General features: G+C 40.4%; 1 protein-coding gene across 1 annotated transcript in view; it reads right to left on the bottom strand.

Annotated features, from left to right (window-relative positions):
• gnav1 (guanine nucleotide binding protein (G protein) alpha v1) overlaps nt 1–14711 on the bottom strand; it is a 34597-nt gene extending 19886 nt beyond the window's left edge. Inside the window, exons 1-5 of the mRNA XM_085161492.1 lie at nt 13884–14711; nt 13576–13667; nt 2830–2922; nt 2147–2307; nt 8–136 (exon numbers count right to left, since the gene is read on the bottom strand). Coding sequence (XP_085017618.1) covers nt 8–136; nt 2147–2307; nt 2830–2922; nt 13576–13667; nt 13884–14013 — 605 coding nt within the window. The 5' untranslated portion in view covers nt 14014–14711. The remainder of the gene's footprint in view (nt 1–7; nt 137–2146; nt 2308–2829; nt 2923–13575; nt 13668–13883) is intronic.
• Nucleotides 14712–21120: the final 6409 nt, after the last annotated feature.

The following is a 21120-nucleotide window of genomic DNA, read 5'->3' as shown; positions in this document are numbered from 1 at the left end:
TGACTACCTGAAAATAAGGTGGTTGACTTTGAACTGGGTCTCTATCACGCCTGTTGTCCTCAGTCGTACTCGAAGGACGTCTGTCTCTGTGGGCACGTACTCAGGAGACATGATGCGGCTCATGTTCTCAAAGAAACTGGGAAAGGAGGAGGAAGGAGGAGGAAGGAGAAGAAGACAGAGGGAAGGGTGCAAAAAGGTTAAAGAGCCAGGAGAAACAAGGGGAAGAAGAAAGAGAGCGGCAGGGAAATTAATAACTTGAAAACAAACTTGAGATCAAAAGAAAAATCAGGTATCACTTACGGGAGTGGAGGCTAACACATTGTGTGTTTGGTGTGGCTGAGTGCGTGTGTTGGGTGTGCAGCGATAAGGCTGAAGCCCCAGGGGCCGCAGCGGTTGATCACGATGAATATTCACACTGTGGTTTACCATAATAACACACTGAGGCACAGCTTCTAAACACAGATTAGCTATTTACACAGCTAGTGTAATCAACTGTATCGTGTGTGTGTGTGTGTGTGTGTGTGTGTGTGTGTGTGTGTGTGTGTGTGTGTGTGTGTGTGTGTGTATGCCTTCAGGAAAATGTGATCTTTTTACACACACATTCACACGATGGCATCTCCACCTATGTGAACTGACTGTGACATTCTCTACCCGTCATCCTGAATTAGTTTCTTGGACAGCGACACACATCCTGCTGCTAAAAAAAATGATTTTACACAGGGCAAACAACATGCAAGAGCCTGTTTGGTACTTCTGTTGCTGTGAGGACCACTTTGAGCTTTAGTTGTTATTTTACAAAGCCAGCAATTTAAAAAAAAATGTTTGCAATTCCTCAAAATACTGTATTAATGCAGATTTTTGCACTGCAAGGGATCTGCAAAGCATATTTTTGCAGACAATGACTTGACTCAGCTGCTCGCCAGCTGAGTCAAGTCAAAAGCGAAGTTGCTGAGCACCTATATTATTTTCCAGTTAATTCGCCATCCTGCAGAAATTTCGTCACTATTTGTGGAGGGATTTCTGTTTTAAATCTCTGACATTCTGGCTGGACTCTCCGTATAAGCAGTTAACAGATGGCAAGAGATTTCCAACTGTTGCCAGTTAACAGTTGGAAACACCTGAAACGTCTAACAAGCCTTTTTATTGGAAATCAGTGAAAGGGCTTTGATTGAATCGACAGAGCAGCAGTATTTTTACATGGTTTGACTTAACAATACTAATCATAACAGCAGTAATGGCATCAGTCAAATTCAATTATAAGATGTGTTGTGTGTGGTATTATTGCAATTGAATCCATTTGTGGTTGCGTCAGGAAGGGCACCTGGTGCCGAGCTGCCCACTGTAGCAACCTGTGTTTTCATTTTTAAATATCATGTTTATCGTCAGTGCACACTCTTTGTGTTCGTCTTTAGTTTGTCCTCATTTTCAAGTTTCTGCATATCCAGTTTTCAACAGCAAACTTGGTGAATCCAATCACAACAAATGACAGCAGACAACAAATATCTTAATTTGTGTTTAAGAAAACACAAATTAAGATCAAAGAGTAATATATGCACTGTGTCAATAAGAGTCCTCATAAGTACTATAGAAGCACAGTGTGTGTGTGCGTGTGTGTTGGCAAGAAGGTGATGCATGGTGGTTCTCAGTAGGAACCAAGGGTCCTGTCGGTGTAGATAACCCCAAAGCGAGGCCTCTCACAGGGGCAGAGGATGAGACCGGACGGCCTCCTGGTGGGTCAGCGCTCTGTCTTATTTCTGTTTCACACACACTTCTTTCTTATTTTCAGGCTTCAGCCTCAATTCTTTGCTTTCACTATGGTGTCATCACTTTTGTGTCTCATCACAATTTTTTTCCTATACTGATATTTTTAAAAATGCCTTTCCTCCTTTATACACGCATCCAAAACTAAAATAATATCTGGTTTATGTATGTATTTAATGGCTTTTATTTTAAGATATACAACAGTTGTGGAAGTATATGTGATTCCAAACTGTGGTCTATCTTCCTGCACTCTTTCCTTTCCTTTCTCCAGACGTTAACTCCCAGTGACAGCAAGCAGATGGCTCAGCATCAGCTGCTAAGTCCAGCTAATTAGTCCCCTGCATCTCTTCAGCACAGCGTGAGTCTGTTCTCGAGGAGTACTCACTACAGCGCCGAGTCATTGAGCTCGTACTCGTATCCCCGGGCGGCCGCGGCCCTCACTCCCTGGTCGGCCCACAGGCAGGACAGGGCATGGCTCAGGAAAGGAAAGAGCACCTGGTCTTCGTCAAAACAACGCCCACACGACAGCACGGAATGGGCGTGAACCTGCCAGAAGACAACAGGGAGACAGAAATTCAGATTAATGATCAGGGAGGAGCGATTGGTCAGATGGAAAAAAAAGATAGAAGGAAGCCTAAATGATAGAAAAGTTTATGAGTCTGTCTCCACATCCAGACTTGTTAATCACGCAAACACACACACACACACACACACACAAAGAGATGCTCACACACATTCTGATGACATCTAATAGAGGAAATACTTTGGTCATCATTGCCCAGCAGGATGTGCTGTGTAGGTGGAAAACACATGCACTCAGATAATTTTGACAGTAAAGTTCAAATGAAATTAAACCTCACAAGCAAACCACCCACCAGTGGCCTAACTTTGTGCTCTCCTTCAATGAAAGCTGTGTAGCTATAGTGCTAAGATGCTGCCCTCTAATGGTGATCCAGGTAACGTGCAGAGACACAAGAAGCACAAAACTCTAAGAGGGCAGGAGCAGGATGACAACGACAGAAAATAAAAAAACCAAAATGTAAGGTGAGAGAAGTCTGACATGAGTACCTTGTTTCTGTTGTTAGCCAGGTTGATGCGGAGGGTGCCCATGCCATGGAGGACAAACTTCATGGAGGTCAGGAGGTTATCGAGCACTGCCGGCTGCCAAAGAGCACAGAGCAGAGGTCAAGTTCAACCACAGGATAAAAGGCACTATCGAGCTGTTTGAAGCTTCTTCTCTGATCTTGTATTGTAACTCACTTTCACCAATCAGAGCTCCTGATCACATCTTCATTTGCAAAAAGCAGCTGCTACCCACCAGGGAAAAAACTGTTTTCCTCATGTTACAACCCTGGCAAACACTGCCCCTGAGTGGTTAACCCCTGATAGTGTACTTTGCCAGTTCAGGTTTGTGGACCTCTAAGACCTGACTCATCTCCTTCCTGACTTGGTAGGAACTTAGTTGAGTCCAGTCAGTGTATCTGAGTGTGGCTGGGATCCCCATCTGTTGGACATTTAGATGATTCTCCTCTGATTCTACTGAATGTTATAAACTTGTTTCGGTTGGATCCTCTTGATTAAGTGATTGTGCTGTCTGCTATATAAATAAATCTACTACTACTACTAGCCCACCAAAGCATGTCCAGTCCTCTAACATAGAAAGAATGTGATCCTTTGTATGCATAAGATCCTAAATACACCTGAACAACACAAATTAAACTAATTTCAAAAATCTGTATTCATGCTTACACACCTGGAGATTTGAACTAACTCAGGTTGTGTGTGTGTGCACGCGTATGAGTTTTTGTCTCTGTCTATCTGCTACCAACTAAGCTTAAGATAAGCTTCACATTCCATCACAATTCTACCACAGTCTGGTTGCTCTCCTCTTTGTGTGTGTGTGTGTGTGTGTGTGTGTGTGTGTGTGTGTGTGTGTGTGTGAGAGAGAGAGAGAGAGAGGTGACAAGGCTTCACCTCACCAGAAGAGTTGAGCTAAAAGCTTTGCAAACAGCCCTGCATTGACTTGCATCACAAATAAGTTGCTTTTTGTGTTTAGTCTCCCTCTGACTCACAATAAAAGTCACTCAGAGATATACAACTTAATATAACTTTGTCACTTTGAGTCTTAAAAACCAAATAATGTGTTCAGTTTTTCCTGCTTTATGACCGCGAACTTCACTAAAAATCAGAATGCTTCCGGTAAAGGGACAAGATTTGAGATGTGCAACAAATAATATAGGGGGAAAAAAAGATATCCGCCTGGAGCTGTTCAGATTTGTTAGGTCATTTAGTGAAAATGGAGGAAAACATGCTAGTCCTTATTTGTTTCTTTTACAGAAACTGTTCTAATGGTTGATGCTCAAACCTCCACATAATGACATCAGCATGCATGCAAACAATCTCTGTGAGACTGCACTACACACTCAAGTTTCACATCTTTTTTTTCTAGTCTTCAGTCTGCATGATATCACTGAGAGCGGTTATTATGTATGGTCATCTCAGGGACAACACTCTGGCTTTAAGCACAACAGCCCAATCCACTTGTGTTAAAACTTGTTTACGACTTCACATATTTAAATGTTTCTTTCTGTTGTATTTTTCGACCGGCGGCAGTGCTGTGAAGCAGTGTTTTAATACACAGACCTTTGTGTGCATGCTGTGCACAAACGTAATATAGGAAACAGTTTCCCAATGCCCTGCTGATCAACAGCTGTTGGCTGCAGATATGTCAGCATGTCAGAGATGTCGGAGAAGACTGAGAGTGGCAGCTGATTTGAATTATACACAGCTTATATTATTCAGAAAAGAAATGTTTATGAAGAAGAAATTTTAATTAAAACAACATCACGTGTTTATATGTTAATATATACTTTATCTGCTGTCACGTCTGATTTCAAACCTGTATGGCACAATAGACAGCATGCTGTTGTTTGTCCAAAGCTCAAAAGGTTTAACAGAGTTTATATAAACCTGATTATATTTGCAATAATTACCATAATTTTAATATTTATGAGTCTTTCGAGATTTATTGGCTCATGGGGGTCATTCGAAGTGGAAATTCACGCCTGCACTGGGCAGAGTAGTGTACAAATAGTGTCTATATGTGCCCTCTATATGGATACATGTGCACTTTAAGAGACTGAGGTTTTACAGACACGAGACCACTAACTATGTGATTTTAAGTGGTACGCTATTTTGGAGGTGTGACAACTGTGATAACAATGTAGGATCAAGTCACACAGGCCTAGAGACCGGTCAGTCACAGCAACCACTATCCCCCCAGCTGGTAAAAACCACTATGGGATTGCTTTGGTCGCTGGCACATTGCTGTAGTGGAAGTGAAAGACTCATCTGCAAACACTGTCCAGCTTCTTTCCGAGCTCTAGTGAAACTGTGAAAAGCGTGACGCAAGCGAGAAATGGAGAAGGTTCGACTTCAAAGTGAAAGTTGTGCATCCGCCCTGCAGCCAAAATATTTCAAATATTCCAAAGGGCACAACTCTTCTCCATTTCCAAGTTTTACGTCTGCTTGGCTAGTAGTTACAAAGTATTTGCACATAAAAAACTACAGGCAGCCGTGGCAATCTGCTAGTAACCAAAGCAATCACCTTCTATGCAACCATTTCACCCAGCGGGAGCCAGCAGCCTCCAGAAACCACTGCCAACCAGTCAGGAAATACATGTTTTTCTGTAGCAACGAGCGCTTGCATCACGTCCAATATGATAGACAACTCCTGAGCAACATGCACATGATGTCACATGAGAAACCTCAGTTATCCGTTATTGCCAAACAACTTTTCTGTGGCCTGTGTATTCAACCCTGTGTCAGAGCAAAATCTGAAATATTCACAAAAAAAGAAATCCATTTGTTTACGTTTACGGACATGAAACTGCAGGACGTATGTTATTCAGACCCTTCTGTGGAGATGTGTAACCCTGGCAACCAAGAAAACTGAGCTTTAAAAGAAGTGGCAGCTGTTGTATTTTAAGCCAAACCATGACCTTTTTCTATGGTCCGTATGGTACAAGGGAGCTTGCTGAGCTTCAAGCGATAAAATCTTCAAATGACAACAACAGCACCTCTTCTGTTTCTATCCAGATACAGATAACAGCAGCACACAAGCAAACAACAAGAAGACAACCAGCCTTCATCTGCGATATTCCATAACCGGAGTCGAGGGGTTGTTTTAACCAGGCAGTTACCGTGACGTGTAATACGGCATGGTTACACAAGGAATCTTAAAACTCACCAAGCTTCTTTGTTAAATCTGTAAAAAGAAGAAAAAGAACTGGTTGTTCCATTGGTACAACATCCTTGTGTCCCTATTGAAAAGATGACAAAGGAGCCGGATTATCTTTAGTCTAGACTGAAAACTGGACGTGCGGGTAAATACCGAGGTTACTAATGCTTATTAAAAGGCAAAGATTCACACATTGCACTCACTTGCCAAGTGAAAGGTCACCAGTTCAATTCCAAGTAGAGACACACCAAATAGCATTCCTAACCCAGTCAGGAATGCTATTTGGTGTAAAACTCGCTACCGGTTGTGGCGACCACTTGTGGGAGCAGCCAAAAGTGTCCATTTAAAAAAATTAAATAATAAATAAAAGTAATGTTTGTCACCAGACATGTGGATCAAGAAATCACTTAAATATAACCTGTCTGATAAAGTGAAGTAGGCTAAAATATTTTAAAAAGAAAAACATCATGTATCTAAAGAAACTCAAGAAGTCCGTCTGGGAAAACCTTCCAGGCAGTGGGCAGCCAACTAAAATTACTCCAAGAGCGCGTCGACGACTCATCCAGGAAGTTACAAAAAAACCCAAAAAAAAAAAAACAGAACACTATCTAAAGAACTGCAGGCTTGACTTTCCTCAGTTAAAGTCAGGATAAATGTTTTGACAATAAGAAAGTGACCGGGCAAAAATGGCATCAATGGGAGAGCTCCAAAAAGGACAAAGTCTCATCTCACAGAAAACATCCTGATGGTTCACAAAACCTTTTGTGGACATATTCTCTAGACTAATGATATTTCCCCAAAAAGCTGAAATTTTTGGAAAATTTGGATCCTATTGTACCTGACATAAAACTAACAGCATTTCATATAAAGAAAATCACACCAACAGCCAAATATGGTGGCAGTAGTGTGATGGTCCGCGGCCCACTTATAGTCCTTTTACACTAGTATCTATATGTATGACAAATTAGCAAAACATAAGAAATCAGCAAAGATGCAAATAATTTTTCACAGCAGGGTAGGTGGATTTAAGCACAACAAACATTGAGCAAATTGTTGCACGACAATCAATAAAATAACTGGGATAATTAAAACACAACAAGGACATAGTCTAAAAAAAATTGAGTAAATTAAAATAAAATTAAAACATAAATATAAATGATTAAAGACGACAACCAGAACTGTTGATAAAAGGATGCTGTTAATGATTGAAACTAACATGAAGAGGCTAAAAGAGAAGCTGAGGGGAAGGGAGATTCAGAGGACTGATCGGCAGTAGAAGTCAATGTGTGACGAGGGGTATAAAGCTGTAAGGTATTAGGAAAGGTAGGCAGTGTCAGAATAGGAGAAATATGTTTAAATATGTAACAAGTATGCGAGAAAATAAGAAATCAGGACGGGACAAATAATTTTCACAGTACTGCGTGTCTTCCTTTAGACAATAGATGCCTTTATTGGCATTTTCTAATTTTTCACAGGTATATTTACTGTCGCGAAGCTGGAGATCATCTTCAATTTTACCACTTTCAGCATTTTGCAACATACACAAAGTAGCAACGAGGACTTTGTGTTTGCTCCGGGCTGAAACTGAGCTGAAGCAGAGTTCTCAGGTTCTCGGAGATGGAGTAGCTCAAAGGTAAAATGTAGCACTAATATGAAACTTCAGGGAAATAGTTCACAAATCTCAGTTACACTAGTTTACTTTCCCATGAGAACAAACATGCTATTGTTTCAGCATTGTGGGCTTCATTAAAGTAACGGATGAAGGCCACAAAAACAAATGGAAGTCACAAGTCTGGCAGATAATTGGCTTTAAAAAGCTCTCAGACATATTGCTTATACTTGTATTTGATGATTTTCACCAGATTTTTAGCAGGGTCACTGGTTAAAAGACAGACAAAGTTTTATTTTGTTTTAAATTATTTAAATTGTTTAGATTTAAAAACAGCAAAAACAGATTGAATCTGTTCATAGATAACATGCCTTTACTCTCGCATCTGACCTCACAAGTGACTCCGGCAAGGATTGGGTTTAACCAGGTAGCGTAAGTGAAAGCATGTGTGTGGGTGTGTAGACGCTTTCAGAATAAAAACAGTTGCATAACACACGTGGTCATAAAGATACAAGAAATACAGTTAAGTTTGTGCGAATTATGCTTTTATGTTTTGTGGAGTTTCACTAAAAATATAAAAATGTTTATTCAGATCTGAGTTTGAAATACTTCTCGATTCAGTCAGCAGCACCTACACACTCTCTCTGCACCAGCCTAACAAACCAAATCAAACACCTGTGACTGATCTGCACCGACTGACACTCACTTTGAAGAAGCTGGAGCTAAAGTTTTTATCTGAGCACTGAGGATGTTCATCACTTGGATCCCTTTGCATAAAAAGCACGTGTGCTGAGCGAGTCACATTTTAATGCTGAGAATGAACTGAAGTAAGCAGATGCAGAGAAAAAGAGCCGCTAGCAAGTAAATATGAATGCAAATAACGCAGGACTCCAAAAAATCAGTGATCTTAGTTTGAAAAGCAAGAAAATGCAACACGATCGACATATTTTTAGAAGTTCAGGAGTACACACACATGCAGCTTAGTGAGGAAGGTGAACTCTCATATTTCAAGTTGAATTAAAGTGATCAAAGCTTCATAAAGACAATGGAAGCATTTACTATAGAGGCATCACAGTTCATGCTTCCATCTATGCAGCTCGTCTCAGGGTAGTGATTCAGTTGTGCTTCCTCACTTCCCTCTCCACCTTTGTTGTCTTTATCAATTGTTTCCCAGTTCCTCCTCCCTGACTCTAGTTCAGCACTTACAAAGGAGAAGAAGAGTAGCAGGATGCTCACTTATCCAATGTGACAGCATTTAGTTCCACCCAAAGTTGCAAAAATTTTTCAGCGAGACTCTTGTATTGATGATGGGAGAGTCAGTCCACTCTGTAAAGTCTTTTCCAACCCAAAGATTCTCAGTGGGGTCTGGACTCTGTGGTGACCAATCCATGTGTGAAAACAACCTCTCGTGCTCCATGAAGTCACTATTTTGGTTGCTTTATGCTTGAGCACAGGTAGAGCTAAGGCACCCACGGACCGCCCGTCTATCTGCGGAGTGTATTTGTTGTTGATAGAGGCAGTGTAGAAATTATGTGGTACTGTATTATGTGGGCTACTCGTGCCTGTGCTGCTGTTGGTCCATCATCAAGCTGCGGAGAAAAGCGAAGTTATTAGACAAGCAGCTGAAGTAAAACCAGGTGTTTAAAAAACAAAAAGTATTCGCCGCTTCTGCTTTTAATGCTGCGTTGTTTATCTTTGATGATTTTTTTTTTTTCACACTTCTCCCATTTAGTTCCATATCTTGCTCCACTCGTCAACCAATCAGTATTCGATGAGCACATAGATTATCCAAGACTAATAACATGCAGTTGGGATTTTGGAAGAAAAGCTAAGGAGGGATTTTGTAGGTGAAAACCCATCAATGTTCACGGGCCAAACAGACCATAAATGACATTTTTCAAAAGGGTAAAAGTAGCTTTTCACAAATGTGTTCTTGAGTGTTCTCTGCTCAGACTGCTGCTCCGAGGGAGGGAGGGATGGATGGATGGATGGATGGATGGATGGATGGATGGATGGATGGATGGATGGATGGATGGATGGATGGATGGATGGATGGATGGATGGATGGATGGATGGATGGATGGATGGATGGATGGATGGATGGATGGATTTTGAGTCACTTCCACAGTTCTTTGCTTGATGCCAATTATTTAACCCTTCTGAAAGAGAGAAGCTCTTTTTTCATCTTCCTACATATTGTCTTTAGTTTAGGAAATGAGAAGCCACTCACTGCACCAGTTTGGGTTAAATAACCTGTCACCAACTTAAACATACCAGTGACTAAAGTTTTTATACAGTTCAAGGCTCATCCCCATTTGCTTGGTTAAATCCAGGCGGTGGCTTCCTCCTAAAAGCAAATTTCACCATTTTGCAGGCATCTGCAGATTTGCCTCTGGTAACTTGTTTTCATGCATTATCTGCATCTCTCTTTGATCATGCCAATATACAGAGATGCTTCACCAGCAATGGTGATGAACACCTTGGGAGACATCTGTGCTTTGTGTGCAGATATCACTATATCTCATTGTCTTTTCAAGTGATAACTGTTAACCATTTCAGAGCATTTGACCAATCAGTACAGAGCACATACCCTGCAGCCTACAGGAGTCACTGTATGGTAATCTGAACTCATTATCAGCTTTACCTCACCTCACCAAGGAGTAAAGTGACACCTTGTTTTTACCAGTGTGTGTGTCTGTGTGTCCTTTTGAAAGGAAGTCCACCAGATAGAAATCCACAGAGCCTGTTACACCTTTTGAACCTCTGTTTCCAGCTAGATTCAGCAGTTCAAAGTATTGCGGAAACTTTGTGTTGCACTGTGCGTCAGCAAAGACATTATGAGTCCCATTACAACAACATAATCGCTAAATCCGTCCAGTTACACTGAACTATTGTCCTGGTCCAGCTCGCCGTTTGGATCAGCTCACTGAGCACAGAAAATTAACAGCCATTAGCACATCTCGTGTCAGAGCAAACCACGACAAAGAATGTGACTTAACTGGCAGCGGCCTCATTAACTAATCATTAACTACCAACTTTCTTTTAACAATGAGTAACTAAGTATAAGAGTGTAGCGTGAGTCTGCTTGCAGGCTTTGTAGTCACGTTTGAGGAAAAAGCTCAAAGATTTATTGCATTTCTCCAGCAACTTGTCCTTGACAAAGGTTCTTAGTGAAACACCTGAGTCAACAGATGAGATTACAGGCTCAAAAATATGAATTCAGTTGATAAAAACTACTACATCAACAGTGCACCCACACACACACACAGAAAAACTGAGCTGTGTGCATTGGAAGGGAACAAAAGGAAAAAATGTCTGCCCATCGGCATGTCCAAAGTAAAAACCACACCACGGCCTCGGGCTGCAAATAAAAGAGGGATGAAACAAAGAGGAGGCCACGTCCTACCTTTCCTCCACTTATTACTTCTAAACAGGCTGTCCTGTCATGGTCCTAACACAATTCAAACCTAAGAGCCACGCAGAGAAATGTAGGAATGTTTTCTTAATGCCTTTTTGGCTTTTGCTTCAGGTGATATTTCATCGGAGAAAAAACAAAGTGGAGCAGGGATAATGTGTTCAGGTCAAGGCAGGGTTGAGGTGTTTACTACTGTACTGATGGAAGCACGGACTCTTATTCCAAATAGAGGGCAATGTGTCAGAGATAAACACAAACACATGTGGAACAATAGGTGAAAGAGCGATGAGCTCATCTGTGTATGTTTGTGCGTGTGTGTGTGAGAGAGAAGAGGGTGTGTTTTTGTTTGCTGTGGGAGGCTGGGACGACAGGGGAAGGGAGGGGAAGGGAGGGGGACGGAAGAGCAGGATTGTGGGTTGGTGTCATTTTTCCACTTAAAAATAAGGGCGTCACCTGAGAACAAAACCAAACCCAACTGACACCAGCGATGACAAAAGAGAGGTGCAACTGGAACTCGAAATGTGTTGAAGCATGTATGCAAAGTAACGCTGAAATCAAATATGTATTTATGAAACAAAAAATGATGTATGGAGGATTGCACCTGCCAAAAAATTTAAAAAAAAATAAAGCATAGTATATGGATTAGCCTGATTAATGTATACCTACATTAAACCAACTGTACTGTTGGTATTCTGTCTGTGTGAACATACAAAGCCCTGTCAGGCAGACAGTACCTCTGCAGACTCACAGTCAGTTTCTTGACTCTCTTCTCCTTCCTGTGTTTTGATAAAAGTAAAATTTAAAAAACCCAAAAAACTGCATTTCCTCTAGTGGCCACTTGAGGTAAATTCCCAAAACAAAGACTCCCACATTAAAAATCCCCAACTTTACAGCATTGCAAAGCAAGTTTACAAGCTAGCATGAAGACACATTTCTCTATAGCTAAGACACGGTCACTTCTGAGCCCAAAAAACCCTAGCCATGTCCATCTTTTATATACAGTCTGTGGCCATAAAGCATTAGTGGACAGTAGCTGATCCTGGCCAATTAACTGGTCCCGAAGTTATTGCAAATCAAGGGGACGCCCCTCCCCTCTCCAACACACGCACAGACACACACACACACACACACACACGCACGTACACACTTACTTCTATCCAGACATCCGGTTAACTTATTTTAAATGAATACTATAGTCAGCACTGGTTCAAGAAAAACTCCAGCCTCCTAACTTCTGAGTTTATTTTAGGTTCGTGGTCTGTTTCACAATCTAAAAAGAGGTTTGACTGTCAGACTTTTCCACTGACAGGACTGTTATTGCTGGGAGACAGAACAGGTAACTGAAGCATGATGAAGACCCTTCTTGAAGACTCTTCCTGTCATCACATCATTAAACACAGCAAGGAGAAGCAAGAGAACGAGATGGGCAAAGTACAGCAAAGTAAAAATCAGGAAAAACAATAAGAGAAGAGGTCAAAGAGGATAAGCCCTCATTAAAAACAAGCTAATGGGAGAAAAAACTGTGTGTGTGTGTTGAACCGTTTCCATTCTCCCCTCCCCATCCCAACCTCTAGTACAACAGAGGAATTTGGCTTTCAGTCACTCTCACACAAACAGAAGGAAGAGCAGATGTGAGCCAAATCACTGCATACCAACTTGTGCCTGATCCTGGGTATCATGAGAAATCTCCCCCCCTGCAGGAAAACCAGGCTTTGCTTTCATTTTCCATCTCATCTCTATCTCTTCGGTGTCTAACTATCTCTTATCTAATCATTAAAAATGAAATGCATTCCTGTGTCTGCAGCATAATCTCAGCTCTTTGCCGAAGTCATGTTATTACCTGAAAGGAAACTAGACTCCAAATCAGGGATGAAAAACTCATTTTGCATTGAGGGCCACATACAGACCACTTTTTCTTAAGTGAGCTGGACGAATGAAACTCCCCCTTTTGTCATTGCAAAGATGTTTAACTACATACTTAATTCCTGGGATATTTTAATATAAAATAAGGAAGTGCAATGTCTTTTTTAATTAATTAATTAAATAATATGAAAGTACATCTAATTTTTTCTAGATGATAAATGCATAAAATTACAGAAACGTTTTTGGTAGCTCCCTGCCCACAGTGGCCTGCGTGTATAAGCAAAGTTTTTCATGATTGATGAAATTTTTTTTATCCAAGATTTCTATAGTTGAAAGTGAAAAAAGGGAACTTTTCTGCCATTTAATCATTTCTCTTTTACTTAACATCTGTGCTGTGGTATGAATCACTGTGGAGAGGTCTTTATCAGCAGGAAAAGCTGTAAAACTTACATTTTATGCCCTCTATCATGTTTGCAAAACTGTCCAGCAGGCCAGATTTGAGTTTTTGCCGTTCCAGGTTCTGGTCCTTGGGCCTTATAGATGACACCCGTGCTCTAACCCCACATGTGATACTGATCTTTTGAAGTCATGCATTTGTTTAGATCCTCTACAAGAGCTTAGTGGAAGCACTATATGCTAATAAACTGATAAAAACACAGGCAGGGTGAGCGTGAGAGTGTTTCTCACCTTGAAAGTGCACAGCTCTTGCTTGGTGAAGCCATTACTGTGGATGATTTTCATCTGTTTCACCAAAGTGCTTTTGCCGCTCTCTGCTGCACCTGTAGAACGTGAGATGGTTAAAAAAGGGGTTTTAAAACTTGTTTTACTGTGTGTTCAACTGTGATCGGGCTTTATTTGTAAAAGTTATCTATAAAATCAAAGTGTGGTGTCAAAGTAGGATTTGTGCTTCAAAAATTAAAGTTTACATGGAATATTTGAGTTATTTTAAACTAACATCACCAACAGCTGGTTTCATTTAAAGCTGTCAGTCTCACCAAGAATGAGTATTTTAACCACGTTCATCTCCCGCTTGGCAGATTCGTAAAGTTCTCTGTCTATCTTGGCGCTGTGTATCCTCGCCTTCTTCTGCTCTTCTGTAACTTCGGTACCGAGACACAGTCCCATCCTGAGCGCGCATCTCCTCCCCGAGCCCGGCCAGAGAGAAAACAAAAGCAGGGCAATCCAACCTGGGATCAGTCCGACTTTCTTTCTACAAGCTGCATATTCCGAGTCCGGGCTCTGCCTCTACTCCAAAACTAAACCGGCAGAGCGAAAAGAGGAGTTACCTCGGCAAAGAAAAAAGTCCAGGCCATTGCCAAAACAACCTTCTTCAAACTTCCAAGAGTTATTTCAAACTTTCGAGACAAAACTGATTTTACGCACAGCCACAAGCGCTTTTCCCCCCAGTTAGCGTCAGGTTTCAGCGCCTGTCCTGGGCGTTAAAAAACAAAAAGAGAGAAACCGCAAATCTGCTCGGCCGCTTTCCGCCGCAGCAGTTCAAACTCTGTCCTGCCGCCTTGGCAAAGACCCCAACTCATCCAAAAAAAGAAAAAAAAAACACTACCTCCGCCCCCTGCTGCCCGCAACCCAGATGGAAATCCTTTGGACTTCCCGCGAAGTTATGTGCTGAAGTGCTGCTGCTACTCTGTGTATTTCACCTGTTCATGAAAAATAAAATAGGCGTGACGTAATTAAAAAACTCCACTTACTACATTATAGACCTAATTTCTCTTTACTTTTCAGCTGTTAACACTTACTTTAATTGCAGCCTACAAAAACACAATCGACTTGCGTAACGTCGCGATGACGCACAGGTAGGACGTTTCAGGTATTTTCAGTTATCATGTTAGTCATGTTGTGCAAAGGCATGCTGGGATTTACAGTTTATGAGCTCGTCAAAATCCGCCTCCTAAAAGAGAGAAACTGATACGTGGTTTAACAGGTTGTGCAATAAAAACAAAAAGGGTGTTTGTAACCATAAAAACACTTCTACTGTGAAATGCGAACTATTTCATATCAGTGTTTGGAGCATTTAGAAATAAGGAGTGGTTTCTAAATGAAGAAGCCTTTGTATGAATTTAAAATTATTATTTTCCATTAAAAAAAACTGAAATAGGTCGTCCTCCTTAGCTTTTCAATATGAAGATATTTTAATTGAATACCTTGCCTTTGTATTAGTTCAAATTTCATTTAATCAGACGATCTCATTGAGACAACTTGTACCTAGGCTGATCAAATATCCCTCTTTGTGAGAGACTGTGCAACATTGAGTCTTTCTCTATCTGTCCCACATTTTGAGTCAATGTTGCACATTTTCGACTGATTCAGCAGGACACGCACATTCCTCACGCCTGGCTTTTACCCACTGCATTTGAAGGAAAGGCTTTTTATTCTAGTCAGAAGAAGGTCGGCCTGTCTAATGGCATACTCATCATCAGGGAAAGTTAAAGGGACCAAAAAGTCAAAACCTCTGCAGAGCTGAATAAAACATATTGTTATTGCTGAATATAATGAAAGCTCACACAAATGAAAAAGTAATGACATATGCCGAAAAATAGAGTTTTTTTCTCCTTTTTATGCTTGAGTCACTTTTAAATTTTGCATAGGAGGAAAATGCAGTGTGTAGTGACACGGTATATGGGTCATATTTGGATAAAAAAAAATGATAAAATGAGCCGATATTGTTAAAATAAAAAAGGTATGCCAATCTATGGATACCTCCAAACTGAAAGCTAAAAAGAAGCATGCTACCAGACAGAAGAGCAGAGGAAATAACAGTGAAATAAAATTCACACATTCTGAATTTTTATTTCATATCTCTTAGGAGTGTCGACGTGTCCCATCTTGTCTCACACAAACACAGTGCTTGTCCCACATTTAGTTTGTTGGGATATGGTCACCCTACTTATACCTGAGAAGAAAAACAGTATAAACAATACATTATTACAAAGATCACAGGATTCCATAATAGTTTTAAGCTCTCTAAAGGAATGATAAAGTCCAGTTTCACAACAGTAAATGTATATCTACTGGTTTACTGGAAGGCTTAAATGACAGCTTTCATGATAAACAACAGATCTTTATAAACGAATGACATGTCTTCTTTTTTATTGGCTCTAAAGTAGTCATAAACCTTTTATATATAATGAGTAAGGAATTTCTCTTAGGTCGTTAAGTGTATTGGACTATGGCATGGAGGGGTTGGGTGTTGGCGTCTTGTTTAGGCTGCATGACCATACAGAATATCTTCATAGTTGAGGAGAGACATGAAGGCTGACTTAACAATACCTTAAAAGGTTGGAGAAGACAGACATCCTTTTATTCAATCCAAGAAGTTTAATTTTTAACTTTCTCAGCCAGATGTTGGATATAAATCTCAAATGAAAGTCTGCTGTTGTAGCTCTTGAGCTAAATTCCTGCTTTAGCCAGGGCCGCTATAGACAAAAGATTGCTATGTGCGTCTGCAGTGATTTATATTTGGCATGGAAAGCCACAGCGAGAGCCAGTGCAGAACACTGATTCATTCAGATACAGCCATGAAAGGAGGAAATGGAAGTGTGGGTTGCAAAGTGGCTTGCAGATACACCGTAACCATGTTCAAGAAACAAGCTAAATAGCACACCCTAATTCAGATTTGCCAGTGAGATGTGTAGAAAGGTGTCAGCTGAGCCACTGACTGATGTGGGATGGCACCGACTTCACGGCCTGACTGAACTAATACAAAGCTCCATGTTTTTGTTGGACTCAGCAGGAATAAGGTTGATGCCATTTAAAGTTTTAATTGCAGGATGGTCAGTGTGGAGAAAACCATAATTATAGTTATACAATAATTCTTTTCTGCATTTAAATCAAATCTGTGATTAAAGGGTGCTAGTTGGAAAGTATCAAAAGCCAAATGAACGTAAGTCAGAGCCTGAAGTGAGCCTAGTGACTTAAAGACACTAAAATATTGATTATTTGATTTATTTTATGTGTTTCCTTTATTGTAAGTATTATTTTATGTTATTTGTATCACTCTTAAAGCATAAAAACAATTTCTTCCAGAATGTCTAATTTGTGAGATGTTTTCTGGATGAAAAGCCACTGGCATTATTTCCACAAACCAAGTGTATCTCCTCTTGGTTGAGTGCCTCAATAACTCAACGTGGAATAAAGTCCATGTGTTTTCAAACCTTCAGCATCCGTACAGAGCTCTGAAAATTAAAACAGAGCTTCTGTGTGTGATGTCCAGAGTGATGCCCAAATTGCTGATTAAAGATTTACTGTTTTTTTATGTGAAGGTTTGCAGTCTTTGGTCAGATCTGAGGGTGGCTGGATGGTAACCATGTGAGTTATTTGTTTCTGAGTGGCTGTGGCCTCATTTCACCGCCTCAGTGAACCGTGACTATGTGCTGACCACGCTCTGTCATCAGACAGCACACATTATGTGGCAGCGGTAATACAGACATCAAATGCACAAGTAGGGCTGCTTTCTTTCATCTGTGCAACATGGCTAAAATTAGAAACATCCTCTTTCAGGGTGAACTTGAAAAAGTAGTTCATGTATTTGTTGCTTTGAGGCAGGACTATCATAATTCACTATTGTTAGACTGTCCCAAAAGCTCCCTGAAAAGCCTTTAGTTAATCCAAAACACCACAGAGCTCATATGTCTCTTGACTGGCTCACCTTTAAATCTAGAATTGGATTTAAAATCCTTCATTATAGATACAAAGGCGTGAATGTTCAGGCCCCATCATATCTTAATGTTCGTAGTATGATTAACTATAGACAGATGGCCACCTACAGGAGCTTTTATAACATCCCATTCTAAATCAGTCCTGTGTTTACAGCTGTGGCCGTTTCCACTCTTCTGGGAAGGCTTTCCACATAATTTCAGATTGTGTCTGTGGAAAGTTTTGCATATTCATCCAGAAGAGGATGTGTAAGGTCAGAAATCTCTGTTCTAGTTCATCCCAGAGGTGTGTGATAGAGCTGAGGTCAGGGCTCTATGCAGGCCAATCAAGTTCCACCAAGTTCATTCAGCCCCGCTTTTATGATCCTTGCTTTGTGCAGTGGGGCACAGTCATGCTGCAACAGAAAAATGGGCTTCCACAACGTATTCCCACAAAGTTAAAAGCATATAATTATCACAAAAAAATTAAGCTCATGCAATAATTTCCTTTCATTGAATCTAACAGGCCCAGACTGAACCTGAGAAAACTATGATTAAGAGGTGTGACTTAATACTTTTATCCATATAGTGCATTACCAACTTCACTCTCAGAGTGCAAGGGTACTTCGACCCATCTCATGTGGCCAGTCCCTTAGACTGCAGTCTTCTCTGAGTCAAAGCTCATTTAAAATGGGCTGAGGTGAAGTGAAAAACTGTTCTGTGATCCGACGAATCAAAATTAAACCTTTTGAGAAACATGGATGCTGCCTTCAGCTTGTTATCAGCACTTGGTTCCAAAGCTGACAGAGTGCATTAATGTCTATAAAATTGGCAGCTTTTACTTCTGGAAAGACATCAGTGCTGAAAGGGATGCACAAGTTTTAGAGCAACATATGCCCTCATCCGGTTGTCTTTTTCAAGGAAGATCGTTCACATTTCAGCAACAACGCTAAAATACATTCATGACAACAGGAAGGCCTCCCAGTAGAAGAGTCCAGTCGCTGCCTACAGTCCAGATCTTTCACCAAATCAAGATTTTGGAGAATCATAGGAAGAAATGTGTGAAAATATTTTTTCTTAAAATTGTGTTTCTCAGTTTAAACATTTAACGTTTTCTATTGTGATTTTATGAAATTTGCAAATCACTGCATTGTTTGTTTGTTTTTTCCATAGAATTACGTCTTTTTCAGTATCTGCATTGGGTAAAGCAGGGGTAGGCAACTCCAGGCCTCGAGTGCCGGTGTCCTGCAGGTTTTAGATCGCACCCTGGGTTAACACACCTGAATCAAATGATTAGTTCATTACCAGGCATCTGGAGAACTTCAAGAAATGCTGAGGAGTCATTTAGCCCTTTAAATCAGCTGTGATGGATCATGGACACATCTAAAACCTCCAGGACACCGGCACTCGAGGCCTGGAGTTGCCTACCCCTGGTGTAAAGCATCTTGAAAGATGGTTAAGGACCGTTTTTTTGTGTGTTTGTTTTTTTTTAAATCAGCAGGCACTATTTATTAAAACTTCATGAAATCAAATTAAAAACCACACTTTTGCCACATTGTTATTTATTAAATAAAGCAAATATTTTAACTCATACAGTGATTGAAAGATTGTGAATAATTGTAACAATTCACCTTTAATGCGCCCCATACAAAGACAGGAAAAGCAACGGACTTTATGTTCACATGACTTCTTGGATTGTCTCCTGAAGTAGGGAAACAAAAAAAATCCCATCTTCTCCAACACATTCCTTATAAACAGAAACAGGAGTAGCTGCAGATATGCTGTAGTTGACTTTGTGGCATCAGACAATGAGACAATTAACAGCCCTTACATTAGTTATAGCTTTTGAGGCACTATTCTAGTATAGACCAAACACACATTCAGTGACCTCATTCAATGCGCACACACACACACACACACACACACACACACACACACACACACACACACACACACACACACACACGGTGCAAATTCAGGTAGTTAAAATTATTCGACCACTCACAGATCGTTTAAAAGATATATTTTTAGGACTGATTTTTTTTTAAAAAGTGAGATCTACAAATTAAATGGATGAAAATTACTTAAAAACAAAGTACATTCAACCGTGCTGATGATAATTTTTAGAATGATCGTTAAAACTAAGCAGGTTAAAAATCTAAAAACATAACCGACAATGACATCAACACTGTGTCAATAAGTTAAGGATACTTACAAAATTAACATACCATTTCTACACCTATACGGGGAAATGTAGTGTGTGACTTCATGGACAAAAACAGTGCACAACAGAAAATAAACGTTTTCTGTGGAGGGAGAGTAAAGGGATGCTGCAGATTAAGGTCTTAGCGGGTTTTTGGACTTTTTGGATCTATCCTAAATAGGGATGGGTATCGAAAACCGGTTCTTGTTGAGAACCGGTTCCCACTGTTTCAATTCCTTGGAATTGTTTGCCATTTTTGCAAACGATTCCCTTATCGATTCCAGTCGCCCCGAATGACGTCACCACGTTGTGGAGCGTCATTTACCTGGCAGGAAACACGGCGCGTAAGCGGCTCAAACGCTCAAAACTTTGGTTATACTTTACGAGAACGGATGACAACAGGGCAACTTGCAATACTTGTAAAGTAGATATTTCATTTAAGGGAGAAAACACTACGAATATGCAAAAGCATTTGCTCACAAAACACGCGATAACCTTAAATGAATGTCGTGTTTTTAATTCCGCTCCGGACTCGTGAATCTCAACCCAGCAGCAGCGGTAACGTTTGCACGTCCTCTCCCGTTAATGCGGCAGGTAAATAATCAACTAACAGTGCATATTATGTTAGCGCGATCTGCCTTATTACAAAACCTGCCATTACTGTGCATTTAGGTGACCATGATGAGAGAGACAGAGTCTGGCTCAGATGCTGGCAGTTCTCGCTGCAGTCTACCGGTAGAGTCTCCTTTCAGGCCAGGATAGACGAATGTCACCGAGCAGTGACTAAGTTTGTGGTCAAAGGCTTGCACCCATTTGCCACAGCAGATGGTTTTCAGTAAGTGAATGTGTTTAATTGTAGGCAGGGACATTACTGGATATTCTTGTGTAATTGCTACTGAATAATTTATGTTATACTTTGTTATTGCTACAGAAGAATATTTATTTTATTATTTTACATTTACAATTTTTTTTTCCTGGGGACCCAGTGACACCCCATTGAAGAGCCGCAGATCTTAAGAGATCTTAAGAGATCAGTGAGATCTTAAGAGATCCTCGCAGGATCTCTTAAGATCTCACTGTTGGGTTTTTAAGGCCATGTTACTCCTAAATTTCTATCTTGTTCAAAGAGAAGATATAAAACAAAGTTCTAAGCTATTAGACCTTAGTGTTCTCCTTTTTTTTAAAAAAAAGAATCGATAAGAGAATCGATAAAGAATCGAATCGTTAAACAGAATCGAAAATGGAATCGGAATCGTGAAAATCTTATCAATACCCATCCCTAATCCTAAACCCTTTGGGCTGGAGCAGTCCATACTGATAAGCACACTGATTCACCAAAATATTCAAAGCAGGATTTTGCACTCAGTGGACTAGCAG

This window comes from Neolamprologus multifasciatus, chromosome 6 (genome assembly GCF_963576455.1).
Source record: "Neolamprologus multifasciatus chromosome 6, fNeoMul1.2, whole genome shotgun sequence".
Taxonomy (NCBI): Eukaryota; Metazoa; Chordata; class Actinopteri; order Cichliformes; family Cichlidae; genus Neolamprologus; species Neolamprologus multifasciatus.
Note: the sequence above shows the minus strand (reverse complement) of the source record. Positions and strands in the feature narration are given on the sequence as shown.